Source organism: Lygodium microphyllum, chromosome 30 (genome assembly GCF_053477565.2).
Source record: "Lygodium microphyllum isolate KBCC chromosome 30, Lygodium_microphyllum_v1.1.10, whole genome shotgun sequence".
Lineage (NCBI taxonomy): Eukaryota > Viridiplantae > Streptophyta > Polypodiopsida > Schizaeales > Lygodiaceae > Lygodium > Lygodium microphyllum.
The window spans coordinates 9,446,521-9,469,469 of NC_141164.1; the positions used below are offsets into that span (position 1 = coordinate 9,446,521).

A 22,949-nucleotide genomic window follows, 5' to 3' on the forward strand; every position below is an offset into this window, starting at 1 on the left:
GTCTATTGTTTGTGACTTGGAGTATGTCAAGGTTAGGTCTTCCACATAGGCTTCCAGCCATCATGCAAACTAGCATTGAGGGTGTGCCCTTGGTGCTAATTGTCTTAATGGCTTGTTTGTAATCCTCATTGTTCGAGAATAGCAAGTCGATGGTAGCAAGAACATGCATCCAATCTCGCTCGTTCTCAGGACACGGGATATACTTGGTTAAGAGTCTGTAGGATTTCCTAATTTGGTTGTCATCCTTTAGCATGGTGGAGGTATTTATGTCAGCCGACGTAGTCTTTCAGGTGTCCATCTCTACCCTTACAGCCTCCATTTGAGTGCTTAGGAAGATGAGACCGTTGCCCCAGTCTTCTATGACTCTTGTGTTGCGCATTCAGGATTGGCCTAGCAGGATGTCGTAGTCCACTCCCTTCATGACTATAAAGTCAACAGAGAATTGGACTCTTGTGATATTCATTGGCCAATTCTTTAATACATTGAATGGTTTCACCTTCATTTCATTAGTTAGTGTGACGTTGAACCTAGCAGTCTCGACCGGTGGGTTATCCCAAGTTTGAAGTATTGCATGGCTTAACACACTAACTCCCGCTCCTGTGTCTACGATTTCCTTTCTTGTGACATCTCCAAGAGCTAAGACTGACAGGACTGCATGCATCTTTGTGCCTTTCCAGAAAGCATTGACGTGCAAGGACTTAGGCACGGAGTGTAGCGTTAGGCTCGGTATTTGCGTTTCTGCGTCGTGCTCGTGCAAGTCTACAGCAGCTTGCTCATTTGATTCTTCGACCCACTATTTCAACCCTTGCCATAGCGTTGGGTGCTGCCTAAGTAGGTCTCCTGAGCTTAGAGTCATAGGGGTGGTCACCAATGTATTAAGGAGGTTGCTAGCTGCTTGCCTCTCTCCTAACTCTGTGGTTCTTGGCCAATGGCCTTGACTAATTTGTTGGTCCGTAGCATTTAGGCTTTGTCTAAGCAGCATTGGTTGTGGTGTAGTTGTATCTCTTGATTTTGGTTGTAGGGGTGAGATTGGCGTGCTTATGTTTGAGATATCATCGATCTCATCCTCTAGTATGGGCTCAACGTTGTTTAGGTGCTCTTGGGCTTTTTTCATCCACTCCTTCACTTTCTCAATGGCTTTGAGTTGGCGCTTCGAGTTGGGGTACTCCTCGACCTTAGCACTTTTCTTTTCAACCGTCTTTGGAGCTGACATTTTTGCCTCTGCGTCAGTGACTTTCTTTCTAGCAGGCAGTGTCATGGTACTTTTGGTTTTGAGCATGACCTTAGCATCTGGTCTCTTCTTTCTCCGTCTTTGACTCTTCTTTCTGATCGAGGTTGTATCAAGATTGCTAGGCCTTGGCAATGATATGCTAGCCTGCTTTGTTTGCGTGCGGGTCATGATATGCAATGGGATAGGTGTGGCCTCCCCTTCAAGTGTCTCGACAATGAACAACCCCAATGGGACTGATGGCTCGTTTGCCAAACTAGAGAATGGCTTTCGTCTAGGGCAATTGACAAAGAGACGAGTCATTTCACACTCAGCCCATCTTAGGTGAGTCTTGTCTCTATTTGCTTGCTTTCTCTCGGGGCAACGCGAAGAAACGTGTCCTGGGTGACGGCAAGTCCAACACACGATTGGCTCTTGTATCTGCTTTTCTAGGCCTTTGCCTCTCCCTCTACCTAATGCCATCATCGGTACTGGTCGGTAGTCCATAAGGATTGCATTGCTTTCTTTGTCGTACGACACGTAAGGGTGTATATAAGGCTCGTTGCTGTTCAGCTTTTTCATGTAGTAGATTGGAGTGTCACTCAATGGATGGGTTACGTAGGGTCTAGGTGGTCTAGGGATATTTGTAGGATTTATCTCCATCCTAGGGATGGTGAGCTTAGTGTCATTAGGTGTTGGGAGGGTCAATGAGGCTTCCCTTTCAAAGAAATTCGGCGGCCTATTCGCAAGGTAGGGTTGACCGTAAGGCTGCGAGTATGGGAGTCTCCGAGGTAATCGACAATGTATGGAGTCATGGCCGAACCTACCGCAATTAGCGCAAGGTCGTGACCTAGGGTCCTGACACTCGGCTGACAGGTGGTTTCCGCCACAATACACGCATTGGATGTATGGGCGTGTTGGTCGTCTCATCATCTCTTGCAATTTGGCTATGTCCATCTTCATCTTTGCTAGCTCTTGTCTTAAATTAGTGCCCTTCCCTTTATTCTGAGCACTTGGGCCTGATCTCTCGCTCGGTGTTGAAGCTCTCTCAGAATTCCTAGTGCTGGACTCTTTTCGATTCGACTCTTGGAGCTGGTCATCCACTCTAATAGCTTCTTCAAAGACCCTTGCCAGTGCGTCTTGCTGTAGGCTCGAGTTGTCTGTCGTCTATAGGGGCTCTTTTGAAGAGGCTTCTCACATGGGTCACTTAATCTCGAATGTCCTCTCTCTCTGCTTGACATTTATGAGTTGCACTAGCAGGTTGGAGTAGTATCCTAGTTCGGAGAATCTCTTAATGAATAGATTTTTCACGCCACTGAAATTGGCTCGCTCAGCAACATCTAGACTTGTGTACCAACTCCTACTCTTATCGCCTAAGCACAAATCGAAAGCTTGCGAGCGTTGAGTGAGATAAGTGAGGCTGTTGGCCTTGCAGACCTGCTCAAACTGCTCTACGAAGCTGTATGGGTCGTCGTTTGGCTGGTATTTGTCCAACTGCTTCGCTACTATGGGAATTTTCGACTGGCTCTTAGAGCCTTGGCTTACTCCTAACCCTGGGAGTAGCGATGTTGCTAATGCCGCAGTACTCTACTCTGCTGTTGTATTATCTAGCAGTTGCTTCGTCCAAGAAGCTCGCTCAACGTGAGGTCTCCTTCTAGCACTCTCTCGTTCTCTGTTTGATTTTTGCCTGCTAGGGCTAGCACTCTTTGGATCTCTCACATGTCCATGCTTTGGCATAAGCTCCTAGTCTGCTGATCTTGGTTGTAAGCAACTATGCCTTGTAGAGCTTTGCGTACTAGTTTCCTCTTCTCCTTAAGGTTTGCTATGATATTCTCTGCAGGTTTGCCTGATGTTCTAATCGGGTTTAAGCGTCATATTTGCTCACTAATTGTTGAATCGTCTCAAGAAAGTCTCCTAGGTCAAGTTCTTCGTCGCTTTTACGATGTGAGCTACCCTCTTCCATATCTAAGATTTTATGTTTTGCCAAGTTGTCGATTAAGTTGATGAAATCGGGTAGATCCACTTCCCCGATAGTGTTGGTCCTTGCTACTCTAGCTTTTCAGTTGTGTTCTTCGCTTGGTCCTACACTCGGGGATTTGATCACTCGTCTATGTCTTGGGATCTTCTCTTACTAGTGGGTTCTTTCAAGTTTCTATGTCTTAGTGAGTTTCTTGTTAATTACAAAGTCCTCAATTTACCTTCACTGTGTGTGTGTGTACTCTTTTCCATACATTGTGTGCAATTAGGCTTTTAGTTTTTCTTAAGTGTGTTTCGAGTACTGAAAATCAGAGCAAGTGAGAAAACAAAGTGTCTAAACGGCTCTTGCACTCTCGTTTATGGGTCTGGCTTGATAGGCTTGTATGTTCGGTTTTTGGCCGTCCTCTTCGGTTTATAGGGTTTTCGTTGAGCCTTCCGCTCAGGCAAGATTTGTTTGAGGGTTTACGGCTCCGTTTGATGCTACTTACGGGTTGGATCGCTAGATAGTCGACTAGCATCGCCTCTATGTCTGTGTCTTGCTAATTCTTCCATTCCTTGCGCTAGAAAGGTGTTTCAAGTGTCTGTATGGCCTTCGGAGGTTCGTACAGTCGGTGTCTAGGTGGGTATGGTCTAGAATTTAAAAACTTTGGGAAAAATCAAATTTGGCCCAATAGGTCTGAATTGCAAGGGCTGAGTGTATAACTCGGACGAGCCGAATGGTTAAGGGCCGAGTGAAACTGGGCCGAATGGGGACGTCCGAATGACATGTGGCACAAGTGGGCCGAGGTTGAATATGGGGTTCGTACCGTCTGAATGGTTGGTCATGCCGAACGGGACTGGGTCGAGTCGGGTAGGCCGAGTCAGAATTGGGCAGCTGAGTATCTAGTGTGCTTGAATGTGCAGCTTGGTCGGCGCTGGCCGAGTGGTTGTGTTCGAATGTGCAGCTTGGCCTGGCCGAGTCCAGGTGGGCCGAGTGGCTGTGTGTCCGAGTGAGCAAGGCCGAGTTGGCTGAGCCAAGGAGGCCAAAGAAAAGTGGTCGAGGACCGACGAGGCCCAGAATCGAGCCGCTTGGATGGGCCGAATGTAGCGCGTTTTTAGCCGACGCAACAATAAATCACTCGAATCACACGATTTAGTTCATGGTATATCGCACGCACGTCCATATCCAAGGTTATGGATAAAGGAGAAGGGTTGGATATACCTGTAGCGGGCAATAAACTCGTCGGCGGCAAGATCGAAGCAAATCTACACAATGGAGCTCTCTCTCTCTCTCTCTCTCTCTCTCTCACACAATCAAGGTTTCAAATGAGCTCTCCCATAGCCTTAGCTATTAAAACCCTTCTCGGCAAAGGTCTTGCTACTCCTAATCACTCACTTGTCGATCTTAATTCCCTTGAGCACTATTTCTTTCCCGTTTTTCTTAATTTGTGCCCTGTTTGGGTCTGTTTTACAGCAGCAAACCCTATGTTTTTCCAATCCAATTTCTTAATCCTAACCTACTCTAAATGCAACAAGAATCGAAAGCAAAGTACTGAAATGATTTCTCCTACTCTCCTAAACATCAAACCACCAAAATAATCAAAATACTTACTTGTTGTGAAGATTAAAAACCCAAAACTTCATATCTATCTCAAGCTTCGGTTCGGGGATAAAACCTTACTTCGATGCTCGATTTGAGGCGTGTAAATGCTCAAGCTTGGATCCGTTGGTCCCGCCAACAGAACCAAAATGTAGGGGGAGCTTATGCCCAACCGTCAAGACCCATGAACCGCTTATTCGTTCAAGCGTTTCAAGCGACTACCTATGGCTATCTCTCACCTAGCCGATGCGCCGTGAGCTTACCTCAATGTCCGAATGAGTTGCCTCCTCCCTAAAGCACACCGGTAGCTCCACAATTCTTGATGCAAGCTCAAGCATCCTCAAGCCTCTACCTCCAAGCTCTATTCTCCATAGCCGCGCGCGAGATAAGAGAAGAGAAGAGAAGAAGAAGAGTCTCTTGTTGTCACATACCAAAGAATGAGCTCTCATTTACTTTTTTAACTTTATATACATGCCCTAAAATCCCATGGGCACCCATCCCCTTTTTTACATGACCGGCCATTGTGGCAAGGTCCTCTTTTCCATTTCCTTCTACTTGGCCTATTTCTTTAGTCTATGCCCATCTATCCTTTTACAATTTGCACAGGAGGAAACCTGGTGCTCTTTTACAAAAGTTTCGGAGCGCCTTTCACTTAAAATGCGCTTTTGTCTTTAACTTGATTTTAGAGGCCGCCCTTGTGCCGTTGCTTGTTCTCCATCTTGCTTCTTTCATTTCATTCGCATTTCACTTCTTTTACTTCCATCTCGAGCTAGGGTTAACATCAACAAACACTTGCCATTTGTAGCCTCTACTTTTCACTTTTGAGCATCCAAGACCCACACCTATATATTGAAGATCTCTCTTCATTTGCGTTGAAGTTTCAGTTACATGCTTTGCACTCTTCTATCTATCACTCATCCAAGAAACACTCTCTACCTAGCTTAATCTAATTAGACTACTATTCGGAGTTTGCAAAAATTAGGATTTCAAACCCCTAATTTTCAGAATTGCACCAAATCAACACTTTTGTATATGGTTTAGGCACTCGATGCCCATGGTTTGTTTTAATAAATTCCTGTAAAGGGGGAGGGGCTAGTTCCCCTCTCAACATGGTGTTAGCTACTCTCTCTCCCTAGCTTCTAATTTTCATGGTGATAATTGATCAAGTTGGTTAAGTTCAAAGTATTGTCATTCTCATGTTCTTCCCGTACTTACAATCTGTTACAATAATATGGGTATCCGTGTCTCTCCTTGCTCGGATCCCTTCCCTCCAAGTCTATCAATGTAATTTGATATCTCATCAATAATAAAGCCCGAACAAAGTAGATGAGAGTGGACATCCCTATTTCACCCTAATGGTATTGGCGATCTCCTTCGATAGCTCTCATGGTGCTTGTATCCAACAGATTCATATAGTGCTAGCACTCCCAATCTCTATCTTAGTTGAGACCTTAAGCTCTTGTAGTCTCCACATAGGCTTGGCACAGGGTAGTGTGAAAGGCCTTGTGGAAATCCAGAGAGTAGTGGTATACCCACCTCTCCTTTGCCTTGCTCTCCTTGATGGTGGCTCGGAGTGTGAGGATGTGATCGAGTGTGGAGTATCCTCTTCAGAATCTTGTTTGTCCACGTGCCCAATGTTGGTATTTCTTCTCTGCCCATTTGCTCAGCTCATGCATAAGCTTGGCTAGCACATGGCCAACCATGATCGTTCAGTAGTTCATAGAAACCATGGGTTCTCTTTCTTCTAGGATTGGTACTATAGTATTAATTGATGAACTGGTAGGGAAGCCTTCACATAGGCCCCTATTGAACACGTAGGCTAGATGGGGCATGAGTATATCTTTGGCATGTGATAGGTGCTCTGCTACTAGTAGACCCATTGGTTCCCCCTCATGATTGAGCTCTAGGGTGGCATGTCGTCTTTCCATCTATAGCCTATCACCTTTGGTAAATGCGTGCTTGAGCTTTGGTGTGTCTTTGTGTACAAGATATGTTCTTGTCAGTGAAGGTATTCTGGAATAGCCTTGCTTCAGTTCTCATGGCTCCATTATAGTTTTGCTCTGCGAACCTTAGGTGTGTCTAATAGGCCACACCTTGCCATTGGTACCTATTTGTGATAATGATGCGTTTGTCTCTGTATACTTCCCATTTGCTTGCTTTGCAAGCCTCCATAATTTGTGGCATGCATTCTTGGTGGTGGGCTACTTGGGTTGGTGTGAGATCAGCCTCAAGGTAGACTTTTTCCCCTTTAAGAGCCTTCCTTTTGGAGAGGAAGGCTCATCATAACTCCGAATCAGCAAATTTGAGGATAAGGGTCTCAGCTCTTTTTTAGGTCTTTACATACTCGCCACATGTTTCCCATAGTGGAGGGGTCCTCTAATCCCATTTTTCCTCATATGCTCTTGGCATCTTCTTGAGGGTTGTCTCCGACTTTCCATTTGACCACCCAAACGTGTAGAGCTCTAATTTTCCTTCTCTTCTCCTCTTCAAGTGCTACATTCAGGAACTCTTCCTTCTTTGTTAGGGTCTTCTTTGCCACTTTGATCCATTTGGAGTTTTCACCTGCTTCAGCTTGTGCTTGTTCCTCTATGGCTGCCCACGTATTTATTTCCTTTGTTATGTTGTTTTCAGCTCATTAATTTCACTTTGTACTTTGTTGTGCATTGTTTTGGTAATTTCCCCTTCCTTCTTCTTAACGAGGTCAAGCTGGTTCCGATAGTCAATAATCTCATGCTGAATCTCTTCAATCGCCTTATTTCTTTCTTGAAGAGAAGACTCAATGTCTGCCTTCCAAGAGGCGAGGTATGCTTTAATCTCCTTGTATATTTTGCTCTTCCATTCTTGCATCTTCTTGACCGTCTCCTCCCTAATTTTCCGGATAGCCTCATCGCACATTGCTGTCATCAATTCTTTAAATTTTTCCACATCACGGTCCTGCATTTTGTAGACATCTTGGAGTGCTTCCATGCCCTTGTACGTATGCAAACGCCTCACTTTTCAATGCTGCTCCAAATGGCTGAATATTTCTCTCCTCCCCCCTCTTGTGCAGCTTCCGAGGGGAGAGAGAGGTTGGGGCCATAATAACATATGGAAAATAGCTTTGTGTTGCCAATGTTTTTGGATGTGTTTGTTGCTTTGGGATGTATCTGTTACTGAACACCTTGGCTACTTATGGCCATAGCCTTGATTGAGCAGGTTGTGATAAGCAAATGTGGACCTTGGCAATTGTTTTCTCAGTTGTTAGCTTTTTATCAAAAGTTGTTGATTTGTAGGAAATGGAGTGTTTGTCATTGCATATGATTGCCATTTTTAAGTGAGGGTTGGGTGATAGAAAAAGAAAACAGAGGCTCAAAAGTTGAATGCAGAGTACTATGGTGGAAGATCAAGTTCAAATGAATGGCATATCTCCAAGATTCCTCTTGAAGCTAAGGTTGTGATAACCAAATGCAACTTGCATAGACAATATTTGGGGATACCATTCATGGTAGACAGAAGCTTGTCATGGATTGTCTCACTTGTCAACTTTTTGATAGGAGGTGTTGATTCCTACGAAATGAAATCTCACTTGGTAGTTGTTGAATCCTATGAATCATAACCATAGTATTTTCATATGTCAAGAAAATATCAAACACCAATGGGTATGACAATATGACAAAAGCGCAAAATGTACAACATTGAAGCAAAAATAACCAATATCGAGCCAATAATAGATATGAGAGCCTGAGGGTCAAGACTTAAGAGCCTAGGCCACTAGAGATGGAAAACCAAAAAGCAAACACCCAAATGAAACATAGATTTAGCCCATAGACATTAGTGCGTCGTCTTCGTTCTTCTCAGAAGGAGAGTTCTCCTCCTCGTTGTCATCGTCATCCATGTCATGCTGACCCAGGGAACTAGGACCAGGAACATCCCTTGTACTTGCCCTCATATGTGACAATGAGGCTATGAATGTCCTCTTCCTCCTCTAAGACTAGCAGGCACAGAAGTACAGGCCAAAAATGGCACTTTATTCCACTTGTGCAGCGAATTTTACCCTTAAAAACATATCAAGTCTGAAACCCATACATTATACTTAAAGTTTGCAAACGTTTGCCTAGCATATTGTACGTGCTTGAATAGCATATTGTATTAGTCTGAAAACCATATGTTCATAACCAGATGAGATATTGATTATGTCTATCATTAGTGCTTAGCTGGGAAAAGAGAACTGTCAGTTGGTACTTTAATAGAATGGCATGCTGGGGTGGTGCACCTTAAAATTGTCCTTTGGTACAATTCTCGAGATATTCAATTCTTGGAGGCAAATGAACCATGGTCTCTTTGCTTCAGAACTTCGAGAACTTAATGCTCAGATTGTAAATAGCCTTTGTTGCTTGCTGGTGCACAGTGAGTGTTGGGGACAGGAAAAGCCAGTAGGAGCTTGAAAGTTGAAGAGTATGGTGGAAGACCACATTAGGAACAAATTGTTGGACCTCCAATATTCCTTTTGAGGATTTTCTAAGCAGAGTTATGGTTGGAGGCACTTTCTTAGCAAACATCAAAAATGAAACCAAGATTTGGGCAAGTATGTTGATTCAAGATTTCATCAGTTCAAGTCATGCCCAGTGGTTTGTCCCATTTAGGGTGTGGGCACCTGCAACATGCATACATACATATTTGTACTTGGTGGATTCATATTCATGTCATACACTACTGTACCGCAAATTCTGTACATATTTTATGTGTTGCTATGGAATTGCATTGATTTGCAAATGTTTACTCCTCTTCTAAGAGAATACACAGGTTGTAATACATGATGCTTGCACCTTCAATACCCCAACTCACATTTCAAGTTGTCAAAGTGAATCCCGGTGTTTAGTGAAGAGAGAACTTTACATGTCATTTTATTCAGCACCAGACTAGTTTTTTAAGCTGAACAAAATGCTTCTGTCAGTTCTTGACTGGTTATACTTGGTTGGTGTTTAGTAATCTAGCGTACACTTTTCTTAGCTAGTGCACACTTTTTTCATATTTATCCCCTAAAGTGTGTGTTCCTCTTCAAATAAATGATGTGCTCCTTGTTTTGTTCAGGAGAAATGGTTTTGACTTTGTCCATCATAAATCTGGACCCCCAGGTCAACGGCTGTTGCTGAGTGCTGTTCCTTTCAGCAAGAACATAACTTTTGGTGCTAGTGGTATGAACATCTTAGATATGTAATCTCACTATGAGAAATTTTTTTTGTTTTGTTTATAGACAGCTCATATGAAATTTTTGGTTGCCTTAGCTTAGCTTCTACTGAATGAGAAGCCTTACAATGCTTGAATTTTATTTGCAAGCTGGAGACATTGTCCCCACTTTTCAAAAGTTTCGAGTGTCAAGTTCCTGAATGGAGAGCTGTGAGCAGCCTGTCACTGTGCGTCTCTGTGGTTGAGAGAAGTGTGATGGTCACTGCTATTGTATTGGAAGTGATAATGACAGAAACGCACAACAACAGTAACCGAATGCAATGGAATTCTCCACCACATGTTGCAAGGAGTAGGGGTAAAAGAACTGTATGCAGGGGTAGACTGCTGGAAACAAGTTGACTGTTGGAATAAATGGCAAGCAGGTCAAAAACTGCCTGTTAGAACTCAGTAGTAGTAGACCAAAAAAAAGGTTGCAAAATGGCAAGTTATATTCAACCAAAAACCTCTACTAAATAAAGGGTGCCTATAAAAGATTTTTCAAGGCTTTAGTATATTAGGCAAATCAATATCGCGAGTCTAAAAGTAGAATAGAGAGTGGTCAGGAGATACTCTTTGGTTGGAATCAGAAGAATCTTACTAGATGTATGACTTGGTCATATGGTTGGTACTTGATTGGCACTGAAGTTGAATTTGGTCTTAAACCAAGTTTTTGTAACTAAACTTACTCCCGAGCGGTCTAAAATGGTAAGTGGTTAAAAAGGAGTCACCATTGGTATGAACTTTACCGGCACACGAGATGGGTTGCAGGTCCACCTAGCCATCAACCAAACTGGAGTTTAAAATCAAGTGTCAATCAATCTGCTTACATAACCTAACTATACTTTTACTCTAGATGGACTCATCTTTTAGTGAACAGTGGACTGTCATCGATAGTTATGATTGTTTGGTCTCCCAACTACCTTTTCAGTAGTTTGTAGCCTGGATCTAACCTACAAACAATATTGGTGCACACGGGCCATCTGGTACGGAAAACATTGTATCTTTAGGACTACAGAGGGCGTTGTCGTGGACCTCAAATCAACTTGCACTTGGGTCATAGAGAGTGGCAATTGCTTCCACGGTTGTAAAGAAGTACCAGTCCTTCCCCTAAAACAAGTATCCCAAATTCCAAGAGCCCTCCGTGAGCTCATACCCACTACCCAAAATCAGGTCTTTCAATGCCCTGAGATGTGCACGTGACGGCTCCACTACCCCATTGTAGGTGGGACTATGGAAATCGCCAGCCAAAAGCCTAGCTGGCTTCGTATGCACCATAAGGGTGCATATATCACTCAAATATGGTCTTTTCAGAACTTGACCTTTAGCCAGTCTTGAGTAGTGTCCTTTTGAGATTTATCATCACCTCACGGATGGCACAGTAGAGGACCTTGGGGCGAGTCGATTGTTGTATAATCTTCGGTCGTCCGATTCATCGATTATCTTTGTATCAAGTGAAGACTTTTTCTATTATGAATTTTCTTTATTTGTCGCAAGCAAAAATCAAGAAATAATTAATCCAACCTACACGAAACAATCCAAGACATTTATTGTACTTCAAGATAAGTTAATGTTATAATTGATTCTAAATCGATACATATCCTCAACAAACTTCTAGATTTCTCTTCTTATTAAATTTAAACCTTTGTCATTTGCCCCCTCTCATTAATTCTCTAGTTGAGACGAACTTATGTGCCCTTGGAAGAGTCTAATTAACGTTATAATTGATTCTAATTTGATACATATCCTCAATAGAGTTCTAGATTTCTTTTCTTAGGGGGTCATAAGGACTTGTGACCCATGATTACTACTTATAGTTCTTATTTAATTAAACCGTTGTCATTTGCCCCTCTCAGAGATTCTGTAGTTGAGAAAGAACTTATGAGCCCTTGGTAGAGTCTAAATTAGTAAGACCCTTGTGGGCGTATTTTATGCTTCTTTTGTTGTTACATCAATGATTTCTCTTCCTTCGTTTATGAGACCTAGGATTATCCAAGTGTGTTCTGCATGGTTACAAGTAACGGGTAGGACGGACGTGTAGGACACTAGGACGCCGTCCCCGAGACAATTCCTTGACGGGATGCGTCACTTCTGATTGTGAGTTCACTTTCTTCGGCACCACAATGTGACGGGGCAAGGCGCAAAATGTCATGGACGAGCTTGTACGTGACGGATTAAAGTTACGTGAGGTCCGATTGATTAAAGTTTAAACGTGATGACTCGTCGATTATAAAAACGAGCTGACTATTGGTTTTTTAAATGCGATATCAACTCACTTTGTTGCATCGGATAGGACTATTGTATATTCGTAGTCGTAGCCGCAGCCCAATTTGTTCAAACTTCCCGTCACACTTCGTTGGCGAGCACAGCCTATGTCCACCAGGTTCCAACCAACTCCCAGCTCCACATAAAGTAATCATCTTCGCTCCCCTCCCCCCTTCCCCTTGATAAACCTGCACTCGTTATGCACTCAACACGGTACAGAAAGGTAACACGATATGAGCTCAAGGTATACTCTTGTATTATTCAATCCAAAAAGCGGGACAACATAGACACATCCTAGGACCACACCCTCGTGACGCCGCACATAAGAGGGTTCACCACTGGGCATAGGGAATCACACGTAGAGTGGAAACAAGGCAGGGCTTTAAGTCACTACTACTCCCTATATAGGTGCAATCGGTAGCAACGGCATGGTATAGCTACAAAGCCCTTACACTCACTCCCACTTACTGGATTGCTGACCTCAGCAATCTAAGGGTAGCGTTTGTTATTTGACTCATCCGGGGTCTTAACGCAGCTTTTCCTAGCAAGCTGGTCAATGTCTGCCGGTCTAAGGGGACCGCGGGGTCTTAACACAGTCTATACTATCAGATTGGCCAGTGTCTGCCACACTAGGACGTTGGGGGCTTTTTGTTTGATGGAGTTATTTTTGATGATTGCGACCATGCGGGTCCACCCTCGACTCGATTACATTTGAGGAGTGGAGGCACATTTGGGGTCTATGCTTGAGAACCGCATTATTTGTTGAAGTATTGGACAGGCTCAAGGGTCATTGGAAGGAGCAGGGGGGTTCTCCTCGAGCCAAAGGGCAAAGGCATCCTTTCCGCGTTCGCGGGCCTCCGCTTCTGAGATCCAAGTGGCCTCCTTGAGTGGAGGCCCGCGCCACTTGGTGAGGTATTCGGGGAAGCCTCTTTGTTTCCGGCGTCGGAGGAATGCTTCTACTTCGAAGGGACCGTTGGAATGGAGCATTGGTACGTGCCGTTCCCATTGGTTGTCGGGATAGAACCTGCGCAAAAGACGAGCATGAAATGCATTATGAACACAGATACTGTCTGGCAGGTCCAGCTTGTAGGTGACTTCGTTCAGCACTTGAGTGATTCGGTAGGGTCCATAGTAACGGTGATTGAACTTGGGGGTCATGTTTTTGGGAAGTGACATATTCTTAGAGCTTACTAGGACCATGTCTCCTTTGGCGAATAGTACAGCCTTTCTCTTTTTGTTTGCTTGCTCTGTCATGGTGATCTTGCTCTGCTCTAGGCTTTGCTTTGCTGCTGCATTGTGGTCTCTCCATTTCTTCAAGAATTCTTCCGCATCTTGATCTTTCGCTTTGGCCGCTCCGGATGCTAAGGCCAATGGTGTAATGACTTCTTTTCCTATTGCTAACTCGAAGGGGGTGTACCCGGTTGTCGAGTGTATGGAGCTATTATAGTGGAATTCCAAAACATCAAGGTACAATGCCCAATCTTTCTGGTCCACTCAAGCATAGCTTCGGAGATAATCTTCGATGCCTTGGTTGACTCGTTCTGTCTGTCCATCTGTCTCTGGGTGGAAGGATGATGAGAATCTCAATTGTGTTTCCAGAGTCTTGAAAAGTTCCTTCCGCATGTCGCTCATGAATCTTCCATCTCTATCTGATACAATAGCCAGCGGTAAGCCATGAAGTTTGAATACATGTGTGAAGAAGAGGCGTGCTACCTCCTTGGCATTCAATGGTGGTTTGGCTGGGATGAAGTGAGCCTATTTGGAAAAATAGTCCACCACTACAAAGATGATTGTGTACCCATGGGACTCAGGTAGCTCCACAATGAAGTCCATGCTGATGACGTCCTAAGGGCGGTTGGGTACCGGTAATGGCTGTAGTAGGCCTGCTGGTCTTGATCGTGGTGCTTTGACCATTTGGCAAGTGGGGCAAGTTTTGATGTAGTCTATTACTTCTTCCTTCATGTTTGGCCAGAAGAACTGCTTCCTAAGGGCCTCCAAGGTTTTGCTTTGCCCTTTGTGGCCTCCAATCTTGCCATCATGTATCTCATGCAGTATGAGTTTCTTCAACTCCACATTGTTGGGGATATACAATCTCTTGTCTAGAAAGAGGATACCTTCCTCTAAGGTGTACATTCCATGTGGGGTCTTCTATGCTTCCACATCTTTGATTATCTTGTGCATTTCTTGGTCTTGCTCTAGGGCCTCTTTGACGAGTTTTATGAAGTTGCTGCTGACCACACTGATAGCTTTTAGGTCAGCTTTCCGGCTCAAGGCATCTGCTATCTTGTTAGTGGAGCCGGGCTTGTGTTTAATCTCCAGGTCGAATTTGGCTAGGAAGTCTAGCCAGCGGGCTTGCTTTGCCGATAACTTGGGCTGGGATTGGAAGTATTTGAGGGAGATATTGTCGGTGAAGACGACTATATGCTTGTCTTGAACATAATGCTTCCATTTTCTAAGGCAGTGTATGACTGCCAACATTTCCTTCTCATGCGTGCTCCACCTTGTTTCAGCACCGGTGAACTTCTTTGACTCATAAGCAATGGGGTGACCCTCCTGTACCAGGACACCTCCTATGCCGTAGTCGGATGCATCTGTGGAAATTTCAAAGGGTTTGGTAAAGTTTGGTACCTTTAGGACGGGAGTTTGGCTCATGCACTTCTTCATTTTCTCAAAGGCTTCCTGTTGCGCGTTCCCCCATGTAAAAGGGTGATCTTCCTTGGTGAGGTGGGAGAGGGGGGCAGTGATGAGGCTGTAATCTTTTATAAATCTTTGGCAAAACACTGTGAAGCCGAGGAATTCCCGCACTTCTCTTACATTCTTTAGTACATGCCATCTTTGAACGGCTTCCACCTTCTTAGGATCCACTTTGATTCCATTTGCTCCTACAATAAAGCCTAAGAACTCGAACTCTTTCACTGCAAACTCACATTTTTCCGGCTTGGCATATAACTGATGCTGCCGCAGTTTCTCAAAAACTCAGCGTAGGTGCTGCTTGTGTTCTTCTAATGTTTTGCTGTAGACTAGGAGGTCATCTATGTAGATAATAACAAAGATATCTATCTCCGGTCTAAAAACTCCATCCATGAGGCCACAAAATGTGCCTGGCCCATTGCTTAGGCAGAATCCTAGTACTAACCACTCAAAACTACCATATCGGGTGCAGAATGCTGTTTTGGGGATATCTTCTTTGGCTATGCGGATTTGGTGGTATCCTGATCTAAGATCAATACGGCTAAAGTACTTGGTTCCGTGTAATCTATCTAAGAGGTCTTCCACTAGGGGCATGGGGTATTTGTTTTTTATGGTGATTTTGTTAAGGGCCCTATAATCTACACAGACTCTGAGTCCCCCATCCTTCTTCTTTACAAATAACACTGGGGCACCAAAGGGGGATTTGCTAGGGCGGATGAATCCTTGTTTTTCTAGTTCATGCAGCTGCTTCTTCAGTTCCATTAGCTCAGTGTGATTCATGCGATAGGGAGCTCTGGTTGGTGGGGCAGACCCTAGGATCAGCTCAATTTTGTGGTCTACGTCTCGCCTGGGTGGTAGACCTTTGGGCAGCTTGGCTGGCATCACATCTTTGAACTCCTCCAGTATTCTTGCCACCTCTGTTTTCTTGTTCTGTTGTTTGGGTTTCTTGCCACTTTCTTCTTCTTCAATCGGTCGGATCATACATAGATAGACCATATCTCCTTGTTTGACTGATTTTTCGACCTGCTTGGCACTGCAAGTCATGATACGTGGCCTGATAACGGTCCTCTGGATTGGCGCACTTTGGGTCTGGCCCTTTGGTTGGGTTGTAGTTGGTTTCATTGTTTGGCATGATACTCCTGGCTTATTCTCCTTCATTTGCACTTTGATTGGGGTCCTGCCAGGCAGTTGCATTCTTTCACATGGTACTCTGACGCCTTCTCCTTGCATATCTAGCATCATTTCATTTACACCTTTACCAAACATTGCAATGACATACTTGTCATAGAATTCCAATCCCAGTATCACTTCAAAATCATCCATGGGGATTACTAAGAAGTTGAGTTTCGCCTTTTACTTGTCGGCTGCTACTTGGACTGCAAAGACTTGTTTCACCTCCTTGGCTTCTCCTTGTGCGAATGTCACTGTTAATCCTTCTGGGGCCTTCGACAGTTTTAATCCATGTTTTGCTGCGCACCCTGGTGTCATGAAGTTGTGTGTTGCTCCTGTGTCCACCATGATAGGTCGGTTACCCTCGCCCACTCGGCCTTTGATGTATAGATGGTGGACTGCTGCTACTCTGGTTGCCATGCATTGGGGTCGGGCGCTAACTGACCCTACCCTTGGGTGGTCCATGCTTTCTTCACTCCCATTTGGGATTTCTTGGATTCGCGGTGGTTGTGGTTCTTCTCCTCCATATGCACTAGTTGCATTCACCCTTGATCCACTTGACGAAGCTGTATCTTCTATTGGGTATCTGTTTTGGTAGTGTGGACCCCCGCATTTGAAGCATCTGATTCCGATTGACGGGCCTGGGGTTCTCCACCATGACGTGTTTGATCCTGCCGGCCCATACGATGTACTAGGGGTTGGCCTGTAGTGATTGTTTCCCCATCTCCCTGCTGCTCCTCTTGGTACTAAGGCGGTTTGTGATATGGCCGTGGTGGTGGTGGTGTTTTGGCTCCTTGTATCAGTGAATGCCTCTCTAGGAGCACCGGGCCTTTGGTTCCATGAGTTGTTGTCGTTGAAGGTGTTGTTGAAGTTGTTGTTGAACCTGTTTTGATTCCCTTGTGCTGTTCTTCTGCCTTCCAGGTCCACCAGTCGTTCGGCCATTCTCATGGCTTCTGCTAAGCTTGTTGGCTCCTGTCTCTCCAAATCTCTTCTAGCCCATTCTTGCATCCCAAACAAAAATCCATGTAGCTTAGTGCCTGTATCCATGTTTGGTAGCTGTAGCATGATCTGCCTATATTTGTTTACATATTCTTTCATCTTTCCCTGTGTTTGCTTGAGGTTCCTCCATTCATCTCTCACTTTGAATTTCTCCATCTTTGGAATAAAGTAGTCCTTCAGTTCTTCCTGGAGTTCTTCCCACGAAAAGATCGTGTGGCCCTGCTCTTGTTCTAGCAGGTACCAATTGGCAGCGTCCTCCTCCAAGTAAATGGCTGCCACCTCCGCCTTCCTGTCTTCGGTAATTCGTGAATACTTTAAGTACCTGTCCACCTCTGCGATCCATTTCTTTAGAACCAACCCACCTCTCTCTCCCTTGTACTTGGCGGGTTGGGGCATCTTGAATTTTCCATAATCATCTTCTGAACTACTGCTATCTTCCTCTTCTTTGCGATGGTGCTTCTTTTCCTTCTTCTTGTCTTTCTTTTTGCTTCCTAATTCTACTACTTTCTCCTTCTCCTTCCTTGTATCTTGCGCCCTCCTAGATGTCTCGTCTCTACCCGTTCTATCCATCTCCTCTTGCATTCTGTGTCTTTTCTCCTCTTCTCGTTGTTGAATCACCCATTCTCTATAGCCCTGCTCTACTTCTAGTTTTTTTCTCCTTTCTTCCTCCTCTTCTTTCATCTGCATGTTCCTCCATATTGATTCTAGCATGCATGACATACCATCTAATTGTCTTTCTAGTCCAGCCACCTTCTCCTCTTGGGCCACTCTCCATTCTTGCCTCCTACTCTTCTTCCTCTCCTCCAGTGTTGGGAGGGTGACATTCTCCCTTTCGTCCTCCATGTGGTTGGTGGTGGTGTCGACGCGAGGAAGCCGCGTTTCGCCTGTGGTGGTGTGGGTCGTGCCGCGGGGAAGCCGTGCCACGTCTTCAGACGGTGAGATGTCGAGGTTGGGGCGTCAAACCGGGGCGACGCGTCGGGGGGTGTCGCGACGTGGGGCGACACGACGCGAGGCGTCGCGTTGTGGGTCGTTACGACTTCGATCTCTTCGGGGCACTGGATCTTCCTCCTGCTTCCGTGAGCACTCCTTCACTCCGAGCAAGAGTTGCTCTGATACCAAGTGTGATAAACCTGCACTCGTTACGCACTCAACATGGCACAGAAAGGTAACACGATATGAGCTCAAGGTATACTCTTGTATTATTCAATCCAAAAAGCGGGACAACATAGACACATCCCAGGACTACACCCTCGTGACGCTGCACATAAGAGGGTTCACCACTGGGCATAGGGAATCACACGTAGAGTGGAAACAAGGCAGGGCTTTGAGTCACTACTACTCCCTATATAGGTGCAATCGGTAGCAACGGCATGGTATAGCTACAAAGCCCTTACACACCTCCCCCCCTCTCTCTATGCCCTGCCCCGCCGATTCAGCCTCTCGATGTTAGATAGACCCATGCGGGACATTTTAGGATGACCAAGCTCCATGAGCAGTTGCGCACCATACTTGGAACACATATGAATTGTACCCATTTTAAATACCATTTTGTACCTACTCAATTAGTTTATCATAGCATTAGATGGTAGCTTTGCTGGGACCTGGAAAGTTTCCCAGTATGTAACGTTGCCAACTTGGCCTTTCGTAGACGTTAATATAACTTTCTTTTCTTTTCTTCTTTCTTTCTCTCTCTCTCTCTCTCTCTCTCTCGTGTGTGTGCTTAATGCACACTTTTTGCTGCAACTTGCCTCAAGTTTCAATGTTTCCCCTCCCCCTTCCCTTGTTTCTCTCATTTCAATCTTTCTCATCATCTCATGGCATTGACATTTCAAGCACGCGGCAACCACTTTCGTTGAGGTGGTCATCATGGCGGAAGAAGTAGGAGGTCTAATGCATGTTCCTGATGAGATGAGGTGCACGTTGAGCATCATGAAAGTGGTGGAGGATCTCATGCATGGATGTGCAAATTGTGCCCGTATTGTTGCACAAGTGGGGCAAGCAAAGTTTGAGCTCATGTCTTGCACATTGAAGGATATGGAGTGCAATATTGTCCCTATGCGACTACTCGGAAGAGAAGAGAGCTCTCATAGAAGGACGGGGGGTTACGAGCCTCGTCTTTAGTGAGAAGAGTACTATGTTTGCAAATTGTTGACCGCTACATTTGCGACAACATTGAGATCTCAAGAATCTCGTCCACCATCTAGTATTGATGCTAGTCACATATTGTCTATTTGAGATGTATTTGGAATAGAAGAATCTATTGAGCAAACATTGATTGATCCTCTCAAGCAACAACACACTCTTGAGGGTGTTTGGGATCCACAAGAAAAGGAGAAAGTTGATGTTGTTGTTGCACACTTTTTTTTTTCACGATCACTATTCACATTGCATTCAATGTTGTGAGGTTAGATTATTTTAAAGCAATGTCAAAAAGAGTAGGGAGTATGGCCCAACTTATACTCCTTCATTAGAGCCTTGCGTATTGCATTGCTTGAAAGGGAAAGCAAGTGGTGGAGCAAGCAATTGAGAAAACCAAGCGTGCATATCAAAAGAATGGTGTATCACTCATTGCAAATGGATGGAGTGGCTTATGTAGGAGATCTATTAATGGGGTGGTTGCTTACATTCGAAGTGAGATACATTCATTTCATCTCATGATGGTTCAAGAACAAGAAAGTCAATTGATACACTTGTTGCCGAGTGGGTAGATGCAATGGAGTTTATTGGCAAAGATCTTTTTGTGGGGTTTGTTGTTGATGGTGAGCTCTCAAATAGGGCAGTAGGTGTTATTTGCAGAATGTCTATCTGCATATTATTGTTTCTTCGTGCATGGCTCAGTGTTTGAACAACTTGCTAAAAGATATTGGAAAGTTGGCATGAATACAACTTGTCATTGACAATGCAAATTTGATGGTATCATTTGTGCTGAATCATCAGTTTTTGCACCATGAGTTCAATAAGAAGTCAAACAAAATGTTGTTGAAATATTTTGATTCCAATCAATGGTTGTATCTATTCTTCTATACCAAGCTATTTCTAATACAATATCACAATGACCAAGATTTCCCATGACAAAACTCTCATAATCTACATACTCTCCTATCTCAATTCGTAGTTTTCTAGGAACGGGAGTAACTTCAGACTCCATTTCTTGAAAAGCAGCACATGACATTTTTGGTGTTTCAAACCTCTCCTTTGGTAGATGTGGAGGCTCAACAATTGGAGGATGGATATAATGATATGCAGCCCTTGTATCAAAATGAATGAGAATAGGTTGATTAGATCTTATCCCAAGCCATAAAAAGCTTTCTTTTCTCTAACAAAGTTTCATCCTATTATAAGGATTCCTTAGGTACAATGTTTGCTTGAGGTGTCTTTTGGGACTGATTTCCTTCTTTGCCTTATTAGGACATATACCAGCCATGTGCCGTTTTTCTTCACAGGAGAAACATCGTCCTTCTTTTGTATATTCTACTAATTGCTAATATGTTAGCTTCTTTTTGGATGGCAAAGATGGTATATCTCCATCCTTATGCTTTGATTCTTATTTATATGACTTCTTTTGGTCAAACATCTTGGTCTTTTTCCTTTGTGGTTCTTGTTTTAAGGCTTTACCAAGCATCCATGGCATATGGAATCCTTCAGTTTCTAAGGTTGTATCTTGGGCTGCTGTCAAAGTATCAGCCTTTGTCATCTTGTCAACTCGCCACACCGTTGAATGTAATCCATGGATAAACTTTCTCATCTCCATATTGGAAGAAACTTCATTAAGAGATGCAAATTTAAGAGAAACAGTTGCAAACGTGTTGATATAGGTTTCAACACTTTCTCCATGGCTTTGCTTCAGCTCATCCCATTCTTGTTGCACATCTAATTCAAAGGATGAAGATAGAAACTTTTTGTTAAATATCTCCTCGAACTCTTTCCAAGACTTGGGTTTCTTTTTCTCTTGAATAACTTTAAGCCACCAATTTAAAGCAACATCCTTTAGATGCATTTTAATCATCCTAATTTTTGCTTTTTTAAAATAATATTCACCATCAAAAGCAACATCAAATTGTCTAGTAGAAGATACAGCTTTCTAAGAATCTCTCTTACCATAGAAAATATCAAACTTTATGCTATTCTCTCCAGGCTTGAAGTCTCTTTTAGTATCGTTTTTCCTTGCTAAAAGCATTCTTTGGAGATTTAGCTACCATGGAAATAGTTGGTTCTTTAACTTTCTCCTTTCCTTCTCCATGAAGGGATTCTTTGGACAAGAGGAGATAGCTTGCGTATGATGAGACTTTGAAGTCATCGCTTGGGTGAATCCTCGAATGATAGGTGATGTGTTACCTTTCATAGACTTAGTTGTATCAATAACATTGATATCTTTTATGTTGAGACAAGCCTTCGCAACTGTAATACCATCTGTCTCAAGAGCCTTCTCGATAAGGAAATCTTCAAAGACTCTCGCTTTAGTCCGTGCTTTAGTCCTTCTCTTCATTAAAGCTTGAATTGTTGGATAAGCTTCCAACTCCTTGTATCTTTGTATCTTGTCATAATCAGAGAAGTATACAGGTGCAGAGTATTGGGACCCTTTCCGTTATTCATCAAAATTCTCCTCTTTGCCTCTTGACATGGCAAGAAAGTTAGGCCCAAAGATCTTGTCACCCATAAAAGTTCTTGCAAAGAACAAGCCCTTGCTTTGATCCCAATGAAAGCGTGGGGAAGAACGTGGGAATGATAATACTTTGAACTTAACCAACTCGATCAACTATCACCATGATAATGAGAGAGAGAGAGAGAGAGAGAGAGAGAGAGAGAGAGAGAGAGAGAGAGAGAGAGAGAGAGCGTTTCTTCCCCTCCCTTCTCTTCCTTAAAGAAATTTATTGAAACAAAACCATGGGCACCAAGTGCTTGAATCATATACAAAAGATTGATTTGCTGCAATTTCGAAAATTAGGGTTTTGAAACCCTAATTTTTGTAAACTTGGGTAGCAAGCTGATTTTTTAATTTAGTGCTCGGATTAGATCAAAATAAGTAGAAAGTGCTTCTTGGATCAGAGATAGATAAGAGAATACAAAGCATATAGCTGAAATTTCAGCATGAGAGCTTATTTCAAATGAAGAGAGAGATTTCCAATATATAGGTGTGGGGCTTAGGTCAAAAGTGTAAAGTGGAGGCTACAAATTACAAGTGTTTGTTAAAAATGACAAGTGTGGGGACACTTGTCTCTTCAAAATGACACATCAGACATGCTCTCTTCTAGATGTTTTCTAGTTACGTTGCTAGTTCCAAGGTCCCATTTTGCATTGTTTAGATTTTGGAATTAATGAAAAGGGCACTTTTCTAGGATTTGTATTTTGTGTGTGTGTTGTATGGGGGAGGGGGAAAGCTTAGGATTATTAACTTGTAATATTTTTTATTATATTTTAACCATGTGGCCAATCCATATATGCTCCTACTTCTATTATATCACCATATCGGCGGCAACAGAGGTGGTGGTTATTTGTATTCTCAAAGGGTTTGTCTTGTCTTGTGAAAACAAAGACCTACTTTTGACGGCTATTTCTATTGTTGGAAGCGCTCATGATGAGTTGGATGCCTTGAAAATTTAGCTCAAGAAGAGCTTAAGAAGCTTCCAAACCTTCTATTTAAAAAATCTTTCAAATGGTGAATAATTTGAGATAGCTGCAGAAGATAAAATTGTTCATTGCGAAATGCCAGAGCCTTTGATGTGAACAAAATTTTCCTTTGAGCAACTTTCAAAAATTGTAACCTCCTAAATTTTAGGAGTCACCAAATTTAGCTTTTGGAGAGCTTCATTATATAGGTTCAACGGTTCATGGTTTGTTTTTTTAATCATGAGCATTTGG

At 43.5% G+C, this 22,949-nt stretch overlaps 1 protein-coding gene across 1 annotated transcript in view; it reads left to right on the forward strand.

The window, feature by feature from the left end:
* PMS1 (DNA mismatch repair protein) overlaps positions 1-22,949 on the forward strand; it is an 80,874-nt gene that overhangs the window by 18,545 nt on the left and 39,380 nt on the right. Inside the window, exon 10 of the mRNA XM_087672580.1 lies at positions 9,834-9,937. Within this exon, the coding sequence (XP_087528706.1) occupies positions 9,834-9,937 (104 nt within the window). The remainder of the gene's footprint in view (positions 1-9,833; positions 9,938-22,949) is intronic.